Source organism: Barbus barbus (genome assembly GCF_936440315.1).
Source record: "Barbus barbus genome assembly, chromosome: 5".
NCBI lineage: Eukaryota > Metazoa > Chordata > Actinopteri > Cypriniformes > Cyprinidae > Barbus > Barbus barbus.
The window spans coordinates 21978304-22004222 of NC_136733.1; the positions used below are offsets into that span (position 1 = coordinate 21978304).

Consider the following 25919-nt stretch of genomic DNA (forward strand, 5'->3'; position numbering starts at 1 on the left):
CTGGCAGGTGAAATCCGGTTCAGAAAGAAGAAAAAGAGCTGGAGAATAAAGAGAAAGCAATGGAGGGCTTTTAACGTGACACCACTGACAGCTTTACTGCATTACAGCGAGCTTAAATAATGGGACACTCATTTGCATAACGAGGGACGTTATCACCTCTACTGTCAGAATAAAACACAACAACACTTCTGCCGCTCCTCCCAGAGATGAATCGGGTTGGCCTACTTTACAGCACCAAAGAGGTGCGCACATGCACACAAACAACGGCACACACACGTGTGTTCTGTGATCGCTCTGTGTGGATCTGAGCTGTGAGCACTTTATAGAAAGCCTGGGTTAGCTTCTCGGGTGAGGGCAGCCTTTCAAAAGCGGAAAGAGCTCAGCAGGAGGGCCCGCTAAAGGCCCCGCACACCTTTTTCCCTGAGAGACAGAGAGCCGAGCAAAGCCGCGACGTGACAACGGGATCGTATTCTAGAGCGGGCTAAATTAGGATGGCCCACGTTTCCATTCAGGTTCTTCTTCAGATCTTATGGATGGTAAAGCCTCATCTCATCATCAGCCACACACAGTTGTGTTGCATTCACATGAATTTTCAGCTAACAGGGCAATTCCAATTTGCTCATTCGGTGCGCTAGTAACAATTCTGTGCAATGTTACACCAGCGTTGTTTAGGAAAGTGGCGCTGCTTGTCGTTTGGGCGACGGTAAACGTTACACTGCAAATGATTAGAGCTGTTAAGTTAGTGGCACTTCCAAAACACTGTCAAATTCTCTGTGACTGTAGAGAGAGCATGACAGTGCTGTCTACCCTCATAGTCGCAGCCAAAGCACGAGAATATGATTTGCATGATATTGATGGCAGAAAACAGCTCTGCCTCGGATCGTCGGCAGATTCTTTTGTCTTTATTTGCTGTCCCATGTGGCTCAGACTCTGCCTTTCCCTGTTTTTTAACGCTGCGGTTTTGCCATTTTTCATCTGACTGAATGCCTTTCTCTCTCTGCCTTTCACAGGTACAGCTACTGGAATCTTTGAATTGAGCGGAGGAAGTCAAGAGAAGAAAGCCTGGTTTGAAGAAAAAGCAAGCAAAAACAGAGGGACAAAAGAATAAAGTTCATTGGAGAAAGAGAGAGACGAAAAGACGGGGAGAATGGGGAGGAAAAAGATTCAGATCACACGGATTATGGATGAACGCAACAGACAGGTGAGTCACACTGACCAGAAGGAGCCAAAAACCACCTCTAGACAACTTCCTTCACAGAAGTTTGATGGGTTATTTCAAACCAAAATAGACCAAGTAGGTGGTGTGTGCACGCTAATTGTTGGCGTCTTCGCATGCCGCCACCTCTCGCTTATGGCTGTGGAATATTACTTTAGCAGGGGCAGGGTGGGTGGAGAACACAAACACGCAGAGATGGCAATGGTGGAATGATGCCACATGCTTCAGGGCTTTAGGTGGAGTCAACACAGAGGTAGAAGATGGCCCTCGAGGGGCCTTCCTGCCTTAGCTAGTAGTTTTCCTCTTCAACTTGGCTCTCAGATCGCTGAGATCCCTTTCATCACTTCATAATAAAATAAATTGTATTCAATGAGGAAAACCTTTTATTATTCATACCTACTGAAAAATAACTGCATAAGGCAGGTTTTAGCTGTTTAAAGCTGGTCTTGCAGGTCTTCCAATCTCCTAAGCTTCCTAACCAGCAGCCAAGTGCCCAAAACCCCAGCTTTGACTAGTTTAGGCACTAAGATAAAAAAATAAAAGAATAATTGTATTAATTTGACTTTAAAAAAATTATCTTAATGCATTTACATTTGAACAATTAGAAAAAACATTTGTATCTCAATTTCTCTGGCTGTGAAACAGAATCAAGTCAGGAACACACAAAAACAGGCAGATATTATGCATAGCAGATACTGCAGTTGTATTGATCGTATTGGTGCCAGTTACATAGACACTTGTTTTACTGCAAGATCAATAAATGTTCTTTAGGTTTGACATTTACATTTGTCCTCTTATGGAAAAAAAAGTCGAAAACCTGGAAAGCAGTTTGGCAGAAAGTAACCTTGACTAGTTTGAGGTTTTTCTCTTTGTCTTCTGTATCGTAACGTGACTCTCTGAACAGTCAACCAGAGTCATCACATCCTTTCACAGGATGACACTTTGTCACAGAAGCAGACATTCGTAGTTCCTCAGTCTGGTCTGGAGAAAAAAAAAAAAAAAAAAAAAGATGTGATTTTGGGAAAAGGACTTGGCTAACAGTTGATATGACTGAGTGAGGCCATGCTGCAGTTAATGGCTGCTGTCTGGACCTTGGGTGGGTTGATCAATTATTGAAGATAGTGTGAGGGCCCGAGGAGAAGTGGAGAAGAAAGAGAGAAAAAAGCGGGTGAGGAAAGTAATGGGCGTGTCAGCCAGAGCAGACGGAGGGGGCACAGTGACATTAGTCATTCAGTACTTGTGGGTTGAGTAAGTTCTCCCCCTTGAGGCTCACATGCATGTGGGCACTCATGCCAAACACTGAAAGAATGAGTCAAGGTACTTCACAAACCAGAAACTTCTGTGTTCTCTGTTTCTATTTATTTTGAAAAGCCAACAAGTTTTAAGGTTAACGAGGCATCATATTGAATTTGCTTCTGAGTTTAAAAATAACATAAACATGTACGAATTTCAAAGGTTTGTGTACATGAAAAATAAAAGTCGTATTGGTGAGTGTATGTATGCTTAAAGGAATAGTTCATCCAGAAAGGAAATTTTTGTCATTCTTTTCCTACCGAACACAATTTTTTCAAGAGACTTTATGCAGCTCTTTTCGTACAATGACAATTCATATACGTCAAGCTCTAAAAAGAACAAAAAGCATAAAATGTACCATAAAAGTAGTCCATCTCAGAACATGTGATACTTGATCTCATTAATGTTTAAAATATATTTGATTTGAGAGTTATGGCTGGGAAAGGAAATAATATAAGATAATGGCTTATATTTTAGTCTTTTCCCCACACAAATCTATTGTTTTAATTATTTTATTTTAGTTTTCTTTTGTTGTATTTATTTTTTAGGGGAGATTGGCACAATAAGTGACTATTAACTGCCAATATATAGATTTTTGTCTTATCCACAGATAATACCAAGAGTCTATAATGACAGAACTTTCCTTTTCTACACAACCTTTTTTGCACTGTTTCCTACTTTCAATTACCAGAGTTTCTAATCATAAGCAAAGATAAAAAGGAATGGAAGAAATAAATGGAGAGGAGAAGGAGGGGGGCTGAGGTCAGGATGTTTTTGGCCAGGCTATCGGATTGCACAGAGAGCATCCTGTCTTGGTGTTATCGCTGTTCTCCTCTCCTTCTCCCTCTCTTTTCTCTCACTCCCCCTTAACCAGACTTCAAGATCAGAGATTGATACAGGAAGGACACCTGATGAGAGTCAATGCCACAGATTTCCAGGTCTTGGGATAGAAAAGAAAAAAGGGAGGGCCAAGAAACAAACAAGGACATTTATTTCTTTTTGACCAGTTTGCTTAAATATGGTTGAAATTAAGCATATCATACTATTTAAAATTACTTAAGAGGCATCACGCTATGTGGGATTGACCTCTTTGCTCAAGTAAACTTCCAATGTGCATGATTGCAATGTTGCAGGACAGTGGAGTAGATCAAATATGTTAACATTCTAAATCCTTCTAATTATTTATCATGTATTACTTAATAGACACAAAAGCCCTTGACCATGACATTTATCCTTTTGCCAAAATTGGTCATAATTTTGCATGCTTACTGTCTAGTATGACCACATTGTTAGCCATATGTCAACAACTGTAATGAAAACCAATGCCAAAACCTACTGCGGCCTTGCAAAGTGATAAGAATAAGCTCATAAATTCTCAATAGAGATTTTGGTCAGAAGATGCTTTGATGAAAACATGCATCATAAATTGTTGTGTATTTATAGAGTATACGCCATGTTCGACAGCTGGCACAGGGGTTATCATTGACTCTTGTCCTCTTGCTGCCATTCATCTGGGGCTGTGGCAAACAACTTGCTTCTTTGTATTAGAAGTGAAGCATGAAGACAGACATCACAAGACAAGAATGGAGGGCCTTTGACTTACAAAGGGTTTTTTCTTTTCTATTTTGCTATTTCTCTCCCCTCTAGGTCTTAATGTGTTGAAGACGTGGCTGGGGCTGTGCATATTTTCACTTCCTCTTTAAGGAAATCTTTCCATACTGTAGCCAAATAAACAACAGACTGTTTCAATGGTGTTACCTTAAGCTCGACATTCTTGAGATGTTTGCTCTCTTTTCATGCAAATGCAACCTTTTTTGTAGCAGAGTTTCATTTTATGGGTGACCAAAGATGAAAAAGATGATGCAAATAATAAATTACAAAATAATTATATATTAAAATGTAATTAAAAACAGAATATATTTATATAAAATATATGTATATCAAAATTATAACTAAAGTTGTATTTATTTCAGTGATGGCAAAGTTGAATGTTTAGCTTCAGTGAAAATCAGCTTCCAGTCTTCAGTGCACTTGATTCTTCTAAAATTATTTTAATATGCTGATTTGGTGAAAACAGTTGTGCTGCTTAATTTTTAAATTTTTTATTTTATTTATTTTGTATGTGAAAACTGTGATTAATTAATAATAAATGTATCAGTTTCTGATAAAAAAAAATAACTTTGGATATAATTGCCTATACTTTTTATTTACCATATCAACATGTTAACATTTATTTATACAGTTTGCCTGATTTGTTGATAAAAACAAGGCAGAATAAGCTAAATAAAAAAGGTGAAAGTATATGATATAACCTTAAATACTAAATGGATATACTGTAAAAATCTAAACCTGCTAAGAATCACCGTTTTCAAACATTTAATGTTTGAATGCTCAAAAATCTTTGGCTCAACTGTCGTCTTCCATCATTTCCTTGCTGATATCACCTCTTCCAGATTGGCAGCTTCCCTATGGCCCACCCTGCTTCTGGCGCCATGCTTATGGGCACAAGGTCTCAGTCGCCCTGGGCGGCCACTTTGGCTCCGTAGCCCACCTCCTGAAAACACTTGCACAGAGCAAGGCACCTCCAGCAGGCCTCCCTGGCGTTGACTGGCTGCCCAGAAGCTTAGACAGAGGGCATCAGTGTGAGGAGCCTGGCTTTCTTCCCCCCAGCCACTCAAACACTTTCCTGGGCACGTCACATGAAAGGACCCCCTGTGTCATAAAAGTGTTAGCCACATCGCTAACAAGAGCATGCTTACTGTCTAATTTTCACACTGCTGAATACACAGCATACACTAACAGGCATGTTTGAGAGAGATGAATCTGTGTAATAATCATATTAAAATAAAATTATGTTTAGTCTGTTATAGTCTGGAACTAGTGTCAGTCCTGATTCATCTGCTATATGATGACAAGAGAGGCCGTAATGGCAAGTTTAGGGTGGGATATGGTGGATGTCTGATATTGGTGATGAAATAAAGATGATGAAACATTTGCTTACTTGGAAGAATACATTTTTAAGATTCAGGAATATTATATGGAGTCTTTAAGGCCACATTAATGTGCAGCATTCATATTTTATAAAATAATAATATGTACTGTTCAAAAGAGGCCAATAATGTTATTCATTCAGGAAGCAATAAATTGATCAAAAGTAACAGAAACACATTTATAATGTTACAAACGTAAATTTTAAATAAATGCTGTTCTTTTGAACTCTCAATTCATTAAAGAATCCTAAAAAAAATAGCACGGTCTTCACAAAAATATTAAGTAGCATGACTGAAGACTGTTTTTAACATTGATAATGTTTCTTGAGCAACAAATCAGCATATTAAAATGATTTGTGAAGGATCATGTGACAATAATGACTGAATTAGTGGCTAGAGAAAATTTGGGTTTCAGATATTAATAGCAGTTTAATACATATAAAAACAGTTATTTAAAATTGCAATAATATTTCACAATATTACTGTATTTTTACTGTTTTACAGTATTTTTGATCAAATAAATGCAGCCTTGATGAGCATTAGAGACTTCTTTCGAAAACATTCAAAAGTGGCCCAAACATTTGAATGGTAGTGTATAGTACATTTTGATTTATTCTATTCCATTTTTATTTGAATGGGACAAGAAGGAAATGATAACTAACTTTGATATGAGCTCGGGTTTTAACCTACAAAGAGCAAAAAGAACAATTGCAAATATTTTGGGATTTTCCTCAGCAGAAAGGGACAGTTGTCACACATTACTTCTGTGTTAGAAATCCATTTTCTGGAAGCCTTCTGTGATAGAAAATCATTCAAAAGTACGTACTTTAATTGGCACTCAACATGCACTATGTGATGTGGTTTTCACCCCTCTAACTGACTTGGCAAATGCAGGCACCACACGTTCTGTAGGCTTCTGTTACCTTTCTTTTCATGGTGTGATGGCATGGAGATGGAGCTTGATTCAGCCACCCATGACAACAGAGGCGTCTCTCCAATCAACAAAGGAAAGGTGTAAAACAGTTTGAGTAAAATTAACAGCAAGAAAATAATGAGGCCCTCTGGGTATCCCATCACCCCTTGCTCTCCTCTGCACGATTCCCACCTTTCTCTTGTGATCGTTACCTCTGCGCCTGTCTCCTCAAGAAACACACTGTGCGTGTTTTTTCACTTTTTCATCTGTCTCTCCCTCTCTCTCTCTGTGTCTATCTTATTCTTCTGCTTCTTCACCAACAAATTCTCAAAAATTCCTTTGCTTCCGCGAAATGTAACTTCTCCAAATTTCTCCTCTTCGAATTTATCTTCTTAAAATTATTTTGTTCCTCTTACGCTAATCGTTATTCCACTTTTCTTCTCATTATTCAGTGATTTTCTCATTTTCATTTTTCACGCAGGTTTTGCTTCTTATTATATTTCTGCTGATGACCTTCAAAACATTCTGTTTGTTACAGCAAATGACGCTCAGTAAGGTTTTGAAAGCAAAGCAGATCTTAAATACCGCATATTTTGTTACTATCAATGTCGTTTAGAAGAAATTCAAATTTAAATATAAGTTTAATGAAAACAGAACAGGAAACAGAGGCGAATTTGTGTTTGTTTAACATGTCTATTGTCATACAACCCCTACTGTGAGACTTCACCATAATGATTTATATAACATGGAGTGTGAGCGGGGAGATTTTGGGGTGCGTGGGTCGAATGGATCACGGTGCAGGGGCAGATGGTGACAAATGGACATTCATCCTCCCTGTCTCTGTCCTCTAGAGGAACTCCCCAGGGGGAAAATGCACTGGAGGCGGGAAGCAGAAGCGAAGCCATTGTGAAGGGGAAGCTGTCAGGCACTTCCTGTTATGAGAGGAAATGCATACAAATGTGCTTCCTGACCTCCCCCCTCTGACTCGCCCTCACACATGTGCACACACACACACACACACCAAACTCAGGCTGGGAATCGGACCTTTGTTTCTCCTTTCTCCCTTTTATCCCTTCTGTTTGGCAGTAGAAAGTGATTCTCAATCCTTTGAACAACAGTTCAAACTCACCGTTATGTGCGCAACGGCGCATTCAAGTCTATGTACTTGGCAGTTTGTTTGTCATGCATGACAAGAATGTGCTCACATGATAAGGGCTTCACACTTCTGCGGTCTACAGGTTCAGGGTTCGAAGAAACAAAATCACAATCGTTACGAACCGTGGTCCGTCGTTTCTTGCAGCTCTCACCACATCGAGGAGGTGTTGCAACTGGCATTTTCTGCAATTAGCACGCTGGCTCGCTGAAGGCTCATGAGCTTCACGGAATGAGATTGTGGAGGAAGGTAGCGAGCAGGAGAAGCGGGAGAACATCACACTTAAGGCCCTTGTGACTACATTATTCCGGCATGTTTCATATATGGTGAACTTTGTACCAAAACGCTGGTTTTAAAGATAATGTGTAGGAAATCATTTGCATCAGTTCTTCATCTTCAGATGAGATAAAATAAGTAATTTCAGTTAGTATTCAGTCATGTGATATCAAAATCGTGGCCACTTTATGTAAAATAAGCAGCTTTTTTTATTAGGCTACTGATTCCAATAAATCACAAAAAAAAAACATTATTTTGTTATTTACTCACCCTCTATATTCTGTCTTCTGCAAAACACAAAAGAAGATATATTGAAGAATCTTGAAGAATTGTAACCAAACAGTTTTGGTTACCGCTGAGTTCTATTGTCAAAATTTCTGAGATATATTTCATAGAAGAAAGTCAGATGATGACATGAGGGTGTGTAAAAGATGACAGAATTTTCTTTTTGGTTTGAGTCTCCATTTAAGATCTAACACCTTTCACATAAATGTGACCCTGGACCACAAAACCAGTCATAAGGGTACATTTTTGGAAATGGAAATTGATACATAGGCTATACATATTTGGCCGAGATACAACTATTTGAAAATCTGGAATCTGAGGGTGCAAAAACAAAAACAAAAAAAATCTAAATATTGAGAAAATCGCCTTTAAAGTTTTTTTAAAGTTGTCCAAATGAAGTTCTTAGGAATACATATTACTAATCAAAAATTAAGTTTTTATATATTTACGGTAGGAAATTTACTAAATATCTTCATGGAACATGATCTTTATTTAATATCCTAATGATTTTGGCATAAAAGAAAAAACGATAAATTTGACCCATACAATGTATTTTTGGCTTTTGCTACAAATTGCTATTTATGACTGGTTTTGTGGTCCAGAGTCACACATAGGAATATACCTGAACTTGTGTAAATTAATAGCAAATTAAAATGATAGTGAAACTTTATGGATGTTATGGACATCAAACGAATATAAATGACATTGCAAAAAGCCTCTGATGTAGGATTTGTGAAGTATCTTTAGAATGTGGTGGTTAGTGTTTGACTGTGGGTGTTGATGTCACTGGCCACAGTTGTTAGCTTGACCACAGTGATTATTTAAAGTCCTTATATCTCCATATCTGACTATCTGTGTGATACTACTTCCCCTTTCAGAGAACTGCCCTGCAAATTGCTACATTTATTTTAGATGTGTGAATTAATGACTGACTTTGTTATTTGTTATTCACATAACAAAATTCAAAGTCTGTTCATCAAACACACTGTTCAGCATTTTCTTTTCTCAACCTGCTGTCATACTAGAGGTCAAATATTTCAAATGACGGATTTTTGGCTTATTCTTTTCGCATCTTGTCACACTTGCCAAATCTCCAGAAGCCTCAAGAAGAAACCTCTCAGAACTGCTAAACCACACTATAGAGGAACTCGAAACTCTCATTCTGGCATTATCTTGCAGAAAAGGGAGCTGTCAAAACATCAGTTGTGTTGTTTAAGTGCCTGTTCAACTTGTCAAAATGATACATAATCAATACATCATTACCTCTCTCATAAATGACTGGAAATATGATGATAGAGGATGACCAGCAGAATGAGAATCACTACTATAACTTTTGTAATTGTAATCTCTGAAGATTGAGAGAATACTTTCAAACTAAATCGGTGAAATGCAAAACTGTTAATAGTGTTGACAGGACAGTTTACCCAAAAATGAAAATTATTTGATCATTTACTCACCATAATATTAGACTAAACCTGTATGACTTTCTTTATTGTGTGGGGCACAAACAAATTCTTATAATTGTGTTTGTTTGTTTGTTTGTTTATGGCCCTATTGACTTTCATTATATGGACAAAAATGATTTCAAAATAACTTTAAAGTGCTCTCCATGTGAAATAAATTCCAAAATAAGAGTTTGGAACAACATGAGAGTGAGTATATTCATTTTCATTTTGGGGGGAGCTATCCCTTTAAGGAGCTATTATTCAGTGATATTAAATAATGTTTTGTCTTGATGTTTCCACATAAGATTACATGACAACAAATGTTTTTACAGTACACTATCAAATAATCCTACTTGTTACATAAGTTATATTTTAGACTTTACCCACATTTTTAAATTAAAACAAGTTTTTGAAACAAAAAGTTGATCTTTAAACAAAAAGTTTATATGTAACTAGGGCTCATTCTTTATTTTTTTTTTATTTTTCATTTAACATACCAGATAAGCTAAATAGTTTCACGTTTACAACGTCATCAGAAACAAATTAGCAGTATCGAAGAATTTAATACCGTATGCTAATACATGAAAATTCTATTGGTGATTGTCACATGCACAATATATTTTGTAAAGTTATGCACTTTCTTTATGCAATAAATAAAGGCATGTAGATTGCTGTGAACATGTATCACAATAACAGGTGCACAGGGACATTTTGGCTACATTTAAAAGAGATGAAGAGTTTAGTGGTTTGGCTCAAGGTTCCTTGTCTGTCATGAGCTGGTCTGTGTGTGTGTGGTTTTTCAAGCGCTGCATTTACATGCTCAAGAGACATGAAACCTATGAGGTCAGAGATATATGCTTCTTATTTTTAATGCTGCTAATTTAGATGAGAACATGCACTGAGAAGTCATTAACAGCCTCTCAAACACTCTGTGGCAGCGAGGATCTTTGTGTGCAAGTGAGTGCGTGCATGTGTTTGTATGTCTGTGCATCTGCCCAAAAGTGCATTTGCACACAGATGCACGCAAGGAGAATTTGCCTTCTGTGCAATACAGACAATCTTTCTTTTCAGTTTACTTAATTTGAATATGGTTAACCTTTATTATGAAATGAAATCCTAATTGTACAGTTGAATTTTTTATATAGGGGTCAAACCAAGTTAGTGTTGCTGTATTAAATAAAAGGTTAATGCATGATTTTGGAAGTTATATTTCAATTATTAAAGCTGTTTTCTTCTTATGAATGCAAGAATAAAAGTAAAGTATTTTACTTTTGGTTAAAGAACAGTTGATTTATGAGAGGAAGGTGCTATTACGCTATTGTCTATTTTTCCAGATAATTTGGAAGAGCACAAAGGAAAATAAAGGAAGGTAGACAGAAGGAAAGAAAAGTAACATTGATTTTCCAAAGAAACACTGTATTTAGGACAACTCAGGAGTCAGGAATATTTTAGAGCATCAACGCGCTGAGCAAACACACATAGAGTCATCCATCTCCGTTTTTATGCCACCAGCCAATGCTTTGTGCTACGCCGTCAGTACAGCCTGTGACTTGTCTAACCATTTTCCCCCTTTTCTGTCTCTCTCTAGGTGACGTTTACAAAGAGAAAGTTTGGCCTGATGAAGAAAGCCTATGAGCTGAGCGTGTTGTGTGATTGTGAGATTGCCCTCATCATCTTCAACAGTACTAACAAGCTGTTCCAGTATGCCAGCACAGATATGGACAAAGTGTTGCTCAAATACACTGAGTACAATGAGCCACATGAGAGCAGGACCAACTCCGACATTGTTGAGGTGAGTTTTTCAGATCTGCACACTCTTACCTGAAATTCTCACACTGTCAGCAGGGCATTTTATTTTTGAATAATTAAAAATAGTAATTAAAAATATCTTACTGACCCCAAATATTTTAACAATAATTGTTTTTTGTTTGTTTTTTTAATGACATGTCTGACAAATTGAATGAATGCTAATTATTGACCTGATAAACATTATGTAATTTAGTGGCTGTTTGAAATGAAACACAAAGTGTTACATAGGAAATGTAGATATATATTGATAGATGTTATACTGGGGATCCTTTAGGTTGGCTGAAAGGCCAGTGTTTTATGTGTCATGTTTCAGTACACTAAATGTATCATTAACGTGATTTTCACTAGGATTCCTTGTGCGCTAGTGCCATTGCACCGTTATTTTCAGCCCTTATTTTCTAATTTGTCATGGAGAGACTCTATAAATACAAATCCAATGAACTAAATACATCCAGTATCATGCTGTATTTTATTTGACTCTGTTCTTTTTGAATGCCAGCTACTTTGATGTCTGCATTTTCTCAATCAGCTTAATGCTCCTAAAGGCTCTCAGGTCTTAGAGACATGTCCGTGTGTTCCTGCCATAAACCTGAGGTCATGCCACGCTAAGCTATTGTAGCTGTCTTGAGGCAAAAATCCAAAAGCATGTTACAGAGTGAGCTGCTTACGTAATCTACTTTTCTGAGATGTCACAACACATCTTAGAAATCAAAGGTGACATACATGGGTTGACAAGGTGGTCCTCTAAAGGGTTTAAGGGCTGTAAGACAGTGTCCTCTTGCCATACACAACAGCAGGTCCACATCTATGTACAAACAAAGTTAATATCCCTAGATCTATGGGAGAGTTTGTGAAGTGGGTTGATCTCAATCTTGAAGTGCACTCCAACTTCCTTGCTCTTAGAGTCGATCAGACAAAACATTTTTTTTTCCTGTCTACTTCCTTTTTTATGCTGACATATTGTCACAAGTCACATTCCCTCTCACTCTGTGGTCCATCTTAATTTCCGCTGTATCTACACTTGCTTTAATTCACTCAGTAACTCTGCAGCACAATACTTTATTTTTATTTATTTAAATATTCAGCAAGTGTATTTCTGTATGTATATATCTCATATAGCCAGTGTGGCATTTATAATTAATATATTTTTTTATTTGTTTTTATGTGCTTGGAAATATCATCTCAAATGCAAAGATGTTTTTTTGTGAATTCATTGATCATCTGTCAAAAAGCGTGCAACATGCTCACCGTTTTTGCCTCTTCTACAAGCTCAGATCTTGAGGCAGATTTAAAGGGCAGGTAGAAAGTGCTTGTTATTCCTGCGGTGCTTCAAGGCACAATTACAAAAATGCACTCCAAGCTTGAGCATCTGTCCTAGATGAGGTTTACTATTTTGAAGAATCTCGTGGAGGACTGAATGTCATATGCTTTTCATGTGTATTACAGTCCACACTCCATGACCTGTAGTTTAGAAACAAAAGGAAGAAATTAATAAAGAAGATCCACTTTACACTGAATTGGTGGTGTAATAATTTGTCAATTAAATTATTATTAATAATAATAATAATCATCATTATTATTATTGCTATTTTATAATCTTTATTTGTTTTTAATATTTAGTTAATATAATTATAACTAAAGTATTATATTAAATAATTATAATAATATAGTTTATTATAATTTGATGATATACATTATTATAATATTAAATATTACAATAAAAATATATAAATAATAATATCTGTTTAGTTGTTTTAGTTTAGTTTATATATTTTGCACAAGAATAAAATAAATACCATAAAAGTACAATCCATATACTGTGCCTGGAGAGGCAGAAAACTCAAATGGCTTATTTAAAACCTCCACCTAAACGATGAATAAAACAAAAACTATTCATGAAATTAAAAAAAGAGCTAAATTACAATAACCAATATATAAATATAAATAACTACAAATTACTTACAACGTCAACAAAACAAACAAAAAAAAGAAATAAAATAAATGATTTACTCCAAAACACACCATAAAATACATTCAAAATATGCCCTGCTGTGTAACTCCATGAAAGCTATAAATTCCTAAAGTTTTTGTTGAAATATTAAGGTCTGGTGCAATATATTAATTTGTAATTACATTACATTTCAAATAACGTACTTTCAAGAGTATCACAGGTCATGCTCACAATTTTAACAAAAGTTATCCTGAAACTGTCTTTATCAATTAGCTCTGAGTTAAAAGTAAAATGTTCATACTGGCTATATTTTTTATTTTCTAAACATTGTATAACAACTTCGGAGTGCTGAATTCTACTTAAAAAGCAAATCCTAAACATCTTGGTTTGCTCTGCCGTGTGAAGACAGAAAATCGCCACATGCAAACATTGAAGTGGAAAGAAAATAAAAAAAGAGCATAGTCAGTCAAACTGCTCCCATCACCAAGCAACAGCTTTAGTGGAGTTTCTTTCCAATTTGCCAGATTTGGTGTTGGAGAAATCGATTTGAAGGTGGCTAAAATGCCGCCCTAACTGGATTTGTCGACGCTGAAGTGCTGAGCTCCTGCAGGGCCCCTTTTTCCTGCTGCTAGGTTACATCACGGCCAGGGGATGTGGGCGGTAGGAGGTAAAGAGGAACAAAGCAGACTTCCTGTTGTGATGGCAGGATGGGGACGAGGCCTTGGGGTGGGCCGGAGGGGGATCTCGGCATAGAGGTATCAGTGCCATAGTTCAGCTTTGAGCTGTAGTATGTGTGCGAGACATGTTAGACAAACACATATATCGGCTATGGACTGTCTGCTGTACATACAGAGATGTAGCATTGTTTAAACGGGCTGAAAACACACACACACACACACACTCATATAAAACACATCATTCCTGTCTTTGCCTGGAGTGCCTGTGGGGTGCAGTGGGAGGATAAGGAGAGGCAGGGGAGCCGGGCGCAGTGTGTGGGCGTCTTGAAGAGCAGCCTGCTACATTAGCAATAAAGCTCCATGTAATTAGCATGTCTTTGGTTGATAATTAGCGTTGTTGGGAGAGAGGCAGTGAGAGGCTTGCCCAGCCTCTTTAGCTCTGTTTATGAGAGGCTAGAGGCTCTTCTACCCTACTCTACTCTCCCTGTCTCTTTCTTTCCGTTTATGTCTTCCGTTTTCATCCATTTTTATCTCTGCTTTTGTAGGTCAGGCCATTCTTCCATTCAGCCGAAATGTACACGGATGTGCCTTTCTCAATTGGGCATTTGTGTAATAAAAGATATAAACGTCAGAAGAAAGACATGCAAAAGCTAGAGATGAAAACTTTTTCAGTTGTTGATTGATTTAAAAAAAATATTGTCAAAATTAAATTTGCACTTTGATTTTATTTATATTTTTCAAAGACAAAATGGTGATAGACACTGGGACATCGGTAAATAAAAAAGCAAGGTCAGACAAATTAACAATTGTGTTCGTTATTAATTGTATTTTTTTTCAGTTTTTACATTGCTCTTCATACCTCAATCGAAGCACTCTTCCTAGCATGTTTAGCTTATATACAAAAACTCATTAAAAGTCTCCTACATCTTAACATCTGACGCTAGACAAAAGGTGGGAAGGTCCAGATAATTACACCTTAAGAAAGAACAAATTACAAGTGCTTGTGTAAGGTAAAATTATCTAGTTTTAGATTAGCAGGGGGGGAAAACAACACAAACACAACAACATGGTTTGGTTGTCAAAATGCTCTCATTTGTTGGCACAGTTACAATGCAGCGTTTATTTGGCAGGAGATTCAAAACTTAAACAGCCATAGATTTCCCATAATGCACCGTGCCAGACCAGTTTCCCAGCATGTGTGGAGCATCAGAGCTCAGCTGAGTTGGTTTTGTTTTTTGTTTTTTACAACAGTTGAGGGATCAGTTGCATTTGCATTGATACTCATCAAAGTCTCTGTATGATTATTATTTGAATATTAGCCATTTATTAGTAGTAATTAAGCACATATTAATGCCTTATTCTATATCCCTAATCCTACCCAAAACCTAAACTTAACAGCTACCTTACTAACTATTAACAAACAGCAAATTAGGACTTTATTGAGGGAAAAGTCATAGTTAATATTAAATTAGTGTTCCCTAAAGTGTTACCAAATGATTAATTAGTAATAACTGTACTAATTTTCATTGCTGTGTTTTTTTGAGGCACAGTTATTAAAGATTAGGCAAAACCAAGAGAGATTAGCATGGCTAGGAAAGAAGCACGTTGTGGCTGCATGCTTTACTCATGGCAACACTCCCATCATCACATGGAGCGGTCATATGAACAGGACACAAACACTTGAGAGAGAGTTTGCCAAACCCATCCCATCATAGATTAGCTTTATCTGAACAGCCACCTTTTAATCTTCTCTCTTCTCTCAGCGCAACTTCTGAATGAATCGGCAATAGAAAGGAGCGCGTTTAGCCACAAGCGCCGGGAGACAAACTGAGAGAGAGAGCGACAGGCAGGGAGGCTGGTGATTATTTCCAAAGGTCATACTGTTAATGACTACCTGCTTGGTTAATGAGATTCTGGAAAGCTCCCTCACGATGTTTCACCCTCATATGTGTTGCGGTGTGCTGAGATGTGTGAGAAGGGTTGAAGGCGTCAGCCTTCTCTCTACTTGCAACTGTTTAAAGTAGAAGGAGAAAGGGGGAAAAAACAAACGAAGATCAACACAGGTTCATTAAACGTCTCGGAGAATGCTTAATGTGGACAAGGTACACTAATTAACTGAATTTCATTTTCATTTCTCTTCAAAGTGGCAGTTAAGAGTTAATTAAAGGATATTTTCCTCGTAAGGACTTTGCACATTAGCAGGCTGCTCCAGTGGAATATTCCCTCAGTTGTCTTTTGAAAAGACTTTCTTTCTTACTGGTTTGAGTAATCAGAGATCAGAGAGAACATTAGCCTACAGCGATTTTCTCTCAGCGCTGAGACTCAATGACCATCTATTTAACTTACAAAGGCCCGCTATGACATAACACACTGACATAACTGTGTCCTTTTACAAACAAACATACATCTGATAGAGGGAAATATTTGCGTATCACCATAATCTACCACCACTCACATACATGCTATTAATGGCTCACGCGAAGAGTCAGTAAGTTTATGGTAATTGAACCGAGTGATGTTCAAGCTCTATTTTTTTTGCCAGAATTTGTCATTAAACTCAAAAGAGGTTTTGTCTAGTTAAGCAAATAAACCCTGTGACATAGGCAAGTCAACTGAGGAGGAGATGAACAATGTGTCACAAACAGTATGTGAAGTATGAATGGAAACTTTTAATATTCTTACTTGATGCTTTAAATATGAATAAGTAAATATTATAACACATTAGAACTGTTTTAACTGAAATTATATAATGGATTACAAACATTACTGGATTACATATATTGTTATGTATTGCTGTATTTGCTAGCTACCGTTTAAAAGTGTTTTTATTCTGCAGTGACATATTCAGTTGTTCAAAAGTGACATTTATAACATGTTACAACATAGCAGTTCAAATAATTGATGTTCTTTTGAAATTTCTATTCATCAAAGAATCCTGAAAAAAAATGATCATATTTTTTACAAGTAATTTGGCTTCTTTCAGACTCAAGTCTTCATATCATAACAATCCAGATTTAAATTTCTCCACATTCTTGACATGTTGAAAAATAACTGTAAAATGTGACACCAGACTTCAAAGCAGATCTCATCACTCATTCGGTGAGGAGCAGCACCAGTCCAGAACATTTTGACCCCACAGCCTTAGAACAACTTGTTGAACTTCTGCCACATGGCTGCTGGACGTCGGCGAGGAGAACTGAGAATTTGTTTTGCCCCTCTTTCTCATTCTCTCCGTTACTCGGTCTAAATATCTCGTGTTTTCTCTACACTTCCCTCTGATTGGAAACAGCTGCAGAGCATCTACGGCAACACTTTAAATATGAGTGCATTTCAGATGTGTCCAAATTAGGAGCCCCCTCCCTCTCCCCCTTCCTCCCTCCGTTTGTGTGAGTGTGTGTGATGTGGGTCTGTGTGTGTGCGTGTGCATGCATGAGGTTTTTTTTAGTATCCTTCTCCTAATAAATGTCTCAAAAAATGGTAGCGGTCTAAAAATAGTGTGCTCTGTTGCTAAATTTAGCACTTGGCTTATTGCGCTGGCGAAGCGAATGGAGAAGAATAGGCTTGGAGAGGCAGGGTGATTTAGCAAGGCTCTATTCATTCAACAGCTTGGGTGGAGTCCTCGAGTGAACCCCTGCCCTTGGACTGCATCCCCCCTCCACTGCCAGACCTGGGGGTGCCACTAAACATTTGATCCAGTGGATAAAAGCTGTTAGTATTTATTTATTTATAAATACTCTAAAGGGTTTTATAGCCAGTGTAACAGATTTGAATGACTTTTCCAATTTTATGTTAAAGACAAAGAGCAGCGCATATATACCCATATCCATATTTATAGAAAAGGCTGTGATTGTAGATTTCAATTTCTATGAATGATTTTAAGTTTAAATTAAATAGAATTTTAGCTTCCATAAATATTTATTTAAAAGATTTCACCATGTTTTAAGCTTGTTTGGTAATACTTTAGAATAATGCGTTAACTAACAATAACAATCATTTTGTTATTTATTAATCTTTGTCGATATTAGTTAAAAAGTATAACTATTCATTATCAGTTAAGGATAGCTCAAATTCATTAAATAATATTGACAGAATAAAATTATTATAAAAATAAAAAACTTGATTTTAATAATGTATTACTGAATGTTGAAATTAACTAAGATTAATAAACGATTAAAATGTTTTCATTGTTAGTTCATTAAAGAATGCAGTTAACTGAAACTTTATTGACAAGTTTATTTTTAATTTTAATTATTTTTAAACATTACTGTAGTGTGACAAATAATTTTTTTAAACACACAAATATTCCAGTCTCTCAGTTAATATGGAGTCATAATAATAATAATAATAATAATATATAATAAAGCTACATGCATAACAATTATAAAACAATTAAAAAATAACAAGTAAAAAATGAATGTAATTGGTGGAGGGGGTTATAAAGTAAAACTAATGTTAAATCAGCACAATATATGACATCAGTGCTTAAGAAACAAGTAACAAGGCTGTCCTCTCTGGCTGTCCCTCATACTGTCAGTGGAAAATTAGCTATCTATTTCTGTATGTGGGTGTAGATGGCAGTGTCCCCTCCCACAGGGCCTGAAGGGTGTGGAAACGCAAGGTCATGCCAGAGAGGTCAGGTGCCTGCGCATTGTTCCTCAAAACCCTCTGCCCCTTCCTGTAATGCAGCTGCATGATAAGAACCCCTATAGAGACAAAGGCTGATAACTGATGTCTGTCTGTGTGTGTGTGTGTGTGTGTGTGTGTGTGTGTGTGTGTGTGTGTGTGTGTGTGTGTTCTGTGTGTGTGTATGCAAGTGTGTTCGCAGCTCACTGCATCCAAAAAAAGAATCACAGCCCTTTCAATGTGTGTGTGTGTGTGTGTATGTGTGTGTGTGTGTGTGTGTATGTGCACGTGATAGGTGTCCTTCTGTCTGTCCAGAAATAAAACAAGACATAAAGACATAACCAGCATGTTTCAAATGGAAAGATGGCCATGGTATAAGCACCCCTTTATTTAGCTTGACTGAGTGTCATTGTGTGCATGTATGGGATGCTCCATTAGGTCATATGAATTACTTGTCTGTCTGTCTTGCTAACAGCCATGGAGAGAGAATATGAGATGATACGCTTTACGGTCATGTACCAGAATCTGAAAAACATGTCACGACAGAGTATCACATTATTGAAAAGGTAGTAAATAAAGACACAAGCATACCATTTTCCCCTAGAGTTTATCATAATGTTTCTTTGAGTAACAGCTTTTTCTCTCTGTACTACTCCACTTTAGGCCTATATGTCGGGAATAGCTTTAATTTTAGAAATGCCTAATTATAGAGAATTTTAAGTGGATTTGGTCTTTCCCTGTGTTCATCCATTTCAGGATGTAATTAGATGCTCAAGGTATGATATTACTTATCCATTACTTACTGTAATCTTGAGAAATCTAATTTTCCTTGATCGGTTGAGATAAAAGAGTTCATTGTGTCAGGAAAACATATTGTAACTTTTAAAACTGAAAACTTCTGAAAAAAAAAATAATTTGTTGAATCTAAAGCTGTAAAAACAGCTTGTTCATTCTGCAAATATGTGAAATCAGACTGATTGATATATTTGAACACACACACACAGTAGTATTGCAATTTCATTTAATCAGATTTTTTTTAACCTGAATTTTCAGCTATCATTATTTCAGTCTTCAGTGTCACATGATCCTTCAGAAATCATTCTTATATTCTGATTTGCTGTTCAAGAAACATTTCTTATTATTATCAATGTTGAAAAATGTTTTGTAACAAAAAGTCTTATTGATCCCATTTTTTAACAGTATACACAATAAAAAAGTATATTTATTTATTTATATTTATATTATATTTATATTTAGTCATTTAGCAGACGCTTTTATCCAAAGCGACTTACACATGAGGACAATAAAAGCAATCAATTGTAGTATTAAAACAACTAAAAACAGACCAAAAGCTAAAACTTTATAAATACTATATTTACATATTTTAAAAATAAAGAAATTAAATAAAAATGACAAATACATACAACAAAATGTCAACAAAAAATAAAGCTAAAGATAATTCAAAATGTCAAAGAACAAAGGGTATAAGAGTATAATAATGATTCTAACATAACACTAGCTAAGCCAAACACCAAAAAAACTACTACATACTGTATATGTGTACAACCACACACACATACATATATACACATACACATTTATAAAATTCAATATATTATTTCATTTCCATTTAGTTTGTTTTTATACCCGTCTAACAAAATACTAATTGAATTCAGCTGGACACACTTTCCTTATTTTATCCACAACAAATGGCCAACCAAGCGCAGACACTAACAAGAAACATGATGCAGTACGAGACCAAACACGATATCAGCATGTCTCCACACAGTAAACAAAACAAGATATATATATATATATATAGATGCACACATCACTGCTACATTTTTCCATACTCATATATATGCAAGCATTTTTGTTAACATTTTAACTTTTTAAAGTTGACCTTATGGGAGAAAAAAAAATGTCTGATATGACTCCTACTATTATTCATATAACCCATGGAATGGTGGGCCTATAGTTTTTCTCTTTGATGCTTGATTACAGCATAGAGGGGGAAGGGTTTAAAGCAAGCAACTTATAGTAAAGTATCTGGTTTTTAGGAGTTAAGAGGTGCCCACTTCCAAAGGCTAAAGAGCCTGATGGGTTAGTTCAAAGATAGATGGTCTTCTGTGATGCACCACCTCATACTACCATTATACTGTACAGATGCACACACAAACAGGCACATATGGAGGCCATGTCCCTTGTCATCTGCATTCGTGTCTCGCTACTGAGTTGTAGCATGTTCAAACCACACTTATTGAAACGGTGACTTCCCAGCTTTCTCTCCAGCCATATGCTTCCAATAATGTCAAGACAGACTGGTTCTCTCCCTAAAGTTCTGCGCTTGTGTATTCAATGGGAGCAGGAGACTCTGCGGTCGCCCCAAAAGTAACCATATCAAAGCAGAGTTTTTAGTTAGGCCATCTGCAGAGCGCTTTTGGATCATGTGCATGTCTATCACCGAGCTTCCCTGACCTCCATCCACTCTGTTGAAGCAAGAAGTGTGTACGACTGTGCTCAGTAATCAACTCCAACTCATTCGCAGCGCACACATGTTGGAGGCGTGACTGCTGAGGTACATGATGTCATCTCTGTTGGCCTAATGGGACCACCTTGGAGTTAGTGGCTTTATAGTGGATTTGTGTAAGAGAGGAAGAAGTGGAAAAAAACACTTGTACATGTGCTGAGCAAGGAGAGTCACTGAGCTGCCAAAATAGAAATGATGTCTTTTTTGTGAACCGCTAACGTGAGCTAATGAAAACGAAAGTAAATTTTCCGCTTGGACCTCAAAGTAACAGTGAAAAGTTTGATTATTAGTGTAAGTTCCTTGGATCTGTCTAATAGGAGCAAAACTTTGCATTGTAGCACAGAGGTTGCATAAGTGCATTGATTCAGTAAACTACAATCGCAAAAAAATATAGTTGAGATTCATGTTTGGCTTGTTACCAATGTAAGACAACGTAAATGTCAAATGGAAAAAAAAAAAAAAAACATATATGTATGTACATAACCTGTGGTCGAATATCGCAAGACATTTATGCTTAATTAATCGAGATAAGCAGAGTTCTCCATCACAAATAAAATATGATTAATTGTGCAGCCCTACTCAGAAGACAGCTTGAATTCAGGAAAGAACATAAAGAAGCTGTTTGATTTTTTTTCATTTGTTGTCAGATCATATAAAAAAGCTCATCTGTCCTCCTATCTCCTGGTCTCGATAAGCAGAGTATATTGAATGTGGGGCTTTCTCTGGACCTTCCTGCAAACCTGTCAGCTCTATTCCACAACCGAAATCCTCTTGAAAATAAACCATGAGGTCTGTCTGGGTCAGACTCCCTCATCAATCTGGCCTGATTTTAACTAGATGTCTAAATGAGCACTGGACACTGTTCAGATTTTAAAAAGAGGCCAGAGTAAAATGATCAGTAGTGAAGACAGTTGGGAATCGTCTTTGGCTACTCGAGCTAGAGTTTCTCTCGCTTGATTACAGCTGGAATTGCAAGACCATAGTTGATATCAGTCCATTATTTAGGCTTCAGCCCAGAGAGGAGGTCTGACAGAAGGAGCCAGGAGGGATGAGAAGTATGAAGGAGTTTAATTAGGAGCATACCATTGAAGGAGACATTCCTTCCCACTCTTTTCCCTTCCTTGTCTCCACTGCTTCTTAATTCTCAGAAGCCTCCAGCCGCTCATTCCTTCACAGCTCTCTATTGACTATCTCTGTGCATTTTAGCTTTGTATCAAGCCCCCTCACGCCCGTCTGGCCATTTTCCACTTTCTTGGATTGATTACTCCTCATCGATAATGTTTTGGAAGGACAATCGCACAGCTTTCATCTTGCGGAGCTATTAAGACGTTAGAATGTTCTCGCTGCTTGGTCCAAGTACAGGGTATTTGTTGTCTACTGTATCTTATTTTTAGATCGGCAAACTGAAAACATTAATGTTGCTGTTGCTTCCTGGGAAATCAATTGCATTGGCTGTGTGTTTTGCCTCTCTTCAGAAATGGGAGTGATTATGAGTGAGTTATTATAAAACCCATAGGAAATAAAAATTAGTAAGGGGATCTCTTTAAAATCTCAATTGTTTCTCCTAGAAAGCAATGTCATTAAATGGAGTTTAAATAGAGACTTTTGCTTAAATCTCCTACTTCTGAGAAACAGACCCTTGCAACGGACTTGGGAGCAAATGAATCAGTTGTCACTGTTTGATCTTGAAAGATTCCAAGCTGTCCAAGGGTTAAGCAAATTATTAAAATGTAATAATTTAATTTAATGTAATTATTATTTTTTAATTTATTTATAAAATGTAAGTTGTATTATTAGAACATTTATTATTTAATTTTATTATGTTTTAATATATAAATAAAATTAATTTATACCATGGGGCCGTTGAAGGATTGAATTTGATTGGCTGACGAGCGTTCTTATTTTCAGGGAAACGCACGGCGAACGTAGTTCCAGGCAGGTCTTGACCGCATTACATGACCATATCACTTCGCCAAATGATTTCTGTTATTTCAGTGGTCTTACAACAGCAAAATAACCAAAATCCACAACGACACTGGCCAAACAAATAAATATAGTAAATAAAAGGATAAAAACGACAGATCATGTCCATGTTTTTGCCACAAAACTACATTTTATTATGTACGGAAAGCACATAGCCTATCTCTCCTGCTCTCAGTCTCTCCCTCACAATACAGTTAGCGCTACTCTGATGATTTTACCAGTAACATAGTTTAACAACTTAAAAACTACATGACTTCTCACAAGCGAAGTAACAACAACAGTGCTGTTCGTGAAGATAATGAACTTAAAGTTTCACTATAACTAGAGACATTGCTGCCGAACACTACTGAGGGACGCATAGACTCTCTCTCTCTCTCTCTCTCTCTCTCTCATAACTTAGTTATTAACTGTAGTAACTGCATTAGTCTACTATCAACGGCTCAAGCCTCCGTTACTAGGTTTAAAATGACATTTTGGAATTAGCAACGAAGGTGCTGGATTTCACATCTCATTTGTCTGGATGAGATGCGAAAGAAATAATCCTACTCACTATAGCCATTTAAGTAGAAAAACTGGACGAATGCCTTGAAATATATCCTCTGATTGATGTCTTGTGGTGTGGCAACCGTAGTATAAGCGGAATAATTGACTTCAGTCTGTTTAATTATTAGAAAAATAATGCACACCCGAGGCATTACCACCTATTCCTTACTGATTGTTTACATTATTGTTAACATTATTGTTTCATTTATTGTTTACATTTAAATCAGATCTTTTTAGTCTCTTTTTTTTCTCAGCAGTGACATTAAACGAAGTTCAAACTGAGACTTTTGCTTAATCAAAGAGAGACTTTTAGTAATCGAAATATGCTCCTATTTGCCAAGATGCCAAAGTCTGCAATCATTTTTCTTTTTCTTTTTTTATTTCATTGCAATTTTCCAAAATCACATTATCCAAGTTATGATAATTATGATTATTGTCTCACTTTATTTTTAATTTAAGTGACCCTGAGAAAAATATGATGCTTCAAAGACCTCAATCAAACCTCCTGAGCTATGAAAGAGCAACATCTGAGTATTTCTCTTTTTCTCTGAGGAATGAGTGTTTGTTTAGCCATTTACGGCCATCCTCAGCATACATGCTGTGATTGGCTAACTCTATCTCCCTACAGCAGAATATGCATGTGTGTGTGTGTGTGTGTGTGTGAGAGAGAGAGAGAGAAAGAGAGGGGGCTGGTGACAGGTGTGGATACTCTGACAGGTGCACATATCTGGAATGAGTGGCATAACGGCGGACCTTTAGGGGGTTCACAGCGGCTGCATGCTGGGTCTTAAACTGCCTATCCCTGCTTGAGCGCTCACTCAGCCAGCATGCCCTCCCATCAGCACACTACAGTCTACTCTGCCTCTTCGCACTCCGCTGCCTCAGATCGACACCGGCCGCTCTACACCGTAATCTTCCCTCCACCCCGTTGCCGAGGCAGTACCTGAGTTTGGGGGCAACCTATCAATTGAGGCAAAAAATAAAGTAACCAATTTTATTTGAACTCAGAAATTGCTAGTAAATAAATTTCACAAACAACTGGTAAAGTAACAAACTGAATTAAACGTGAAGAAAACGGTAGTATTTTCATGTAAAGCATACTCCAGTAATCTTTATTTACAACTTTATGCACTCTATGCATTTATGCAGTTGTGAAGTTGTTTACGTTATCTTTTTAATGACTGAGACACCATATCTCAAATTTTCCGTCATTTTCTGTTTCAGTCTCACAAAACAGCCATGTCGGGACTCGTCTTCAAAGCATTCGATCAGCTCAATATGTATAAAGGAATAAAAAAAGCTCTCATCACACATTGCGCTCTCCGCACAATCCCTCAACACCTAATAGAAGCATGTCATAGCAAAGAAAAGAGGATGAGAAACCCGTCTTCATCAAGCCCTCACGTCAGCAGAGTAAATTAATTATCGTGTGATTGATGCAGACAGGCAAATGAAGGCAGAGAAGGACTGTGTGTGAGAGCGTGAGCTGCACATATGTTAGCTCATGGCTAATATGCCGCCACGCCACACTTTAAAGACAATTGATCCAGTGGAACATCTCGCTTTGATGAGATGTCAGACTCCTCGTGAACCTCGTGCAGATAATGACACGAGACAGTTGAAGACATTTTGTGGGTCTGCGATGCAGCATGTGGCAATGCGCCTCAAGTTTTTATTTCTTCTTTTCTTATTTTCACAAAAACATTGTGTCCCTTTACACAGTGTTATATCATCAGTACGGTAGAAGCTTTAACTGCATTCAATTAGCACAATAGCTTATATTGAATTATTAGTAATTTAAGATGTGGCAGTTTTCTTTTTTTAAGTGTTAATATTAAAGTAACATTCCCCAGTTGGCGGACACTAACTCATCGATTGACTCCACTGTGAGAGGAAGATCTCATTCCTACAAGAAGGTGGCCATCAGGTGGCAGAGAGAGAAACTGCTGCTTCAATCAGAAGAGCCCACAATTATTTATTTTACTGTTACACTAGCTTCTTTACTTAAGCATAGCACAACCTTTCAGCTTCATCACACATTTTTGGTTTAAATTCTTAATGGTTATATCAAAAGAATCCTTGTATCATTTTATGTTCACTGGGTGTCTCTCTGTTATTCTCTTTGGACCAGCTCTATGTGTGTCTCTCTGCTGTGGTCAGTAGCAGTAGGGCAGTTCCTCTCTGCTGAAATCACATTTAGAACATTTTTTCTCTTTGGTACCCAGACCTGGT

At 37.0% G+C, this 25919-nt stretch overlaps 1 protein-coding gene across 7 annotated transcripts in view; it reads left to right on the plus strand.

Annotated features, from left to right (window-relative positions):
• LOC306870228 (myocyte-specific enhancer factor 2C-like) overlaps positions 1-25919 on the plus strand; it is a 61142-nt gene that overhangs the window by 18943 nt on the left and 16280 nt on the right. For all 7 annotated transcript variants that reach the window (XM_079417369.1, XM_079417370.1, XM_079417371.1 and 4 more), the window contains exons 2-3: positions 1011-1201; positions 11160-11363. In XM_079417369.1, the coding sequence (XP_079273495.1) occupies positions 1148-1201; positions 11160-11363 (258 nt within the window). In that variant the 5' untranslated portion in view covers positions 1011-1147. The remainder of the gene's footprint in view (positions 1-1010; positions 1202-11159; positions 11364-25919) is intronic.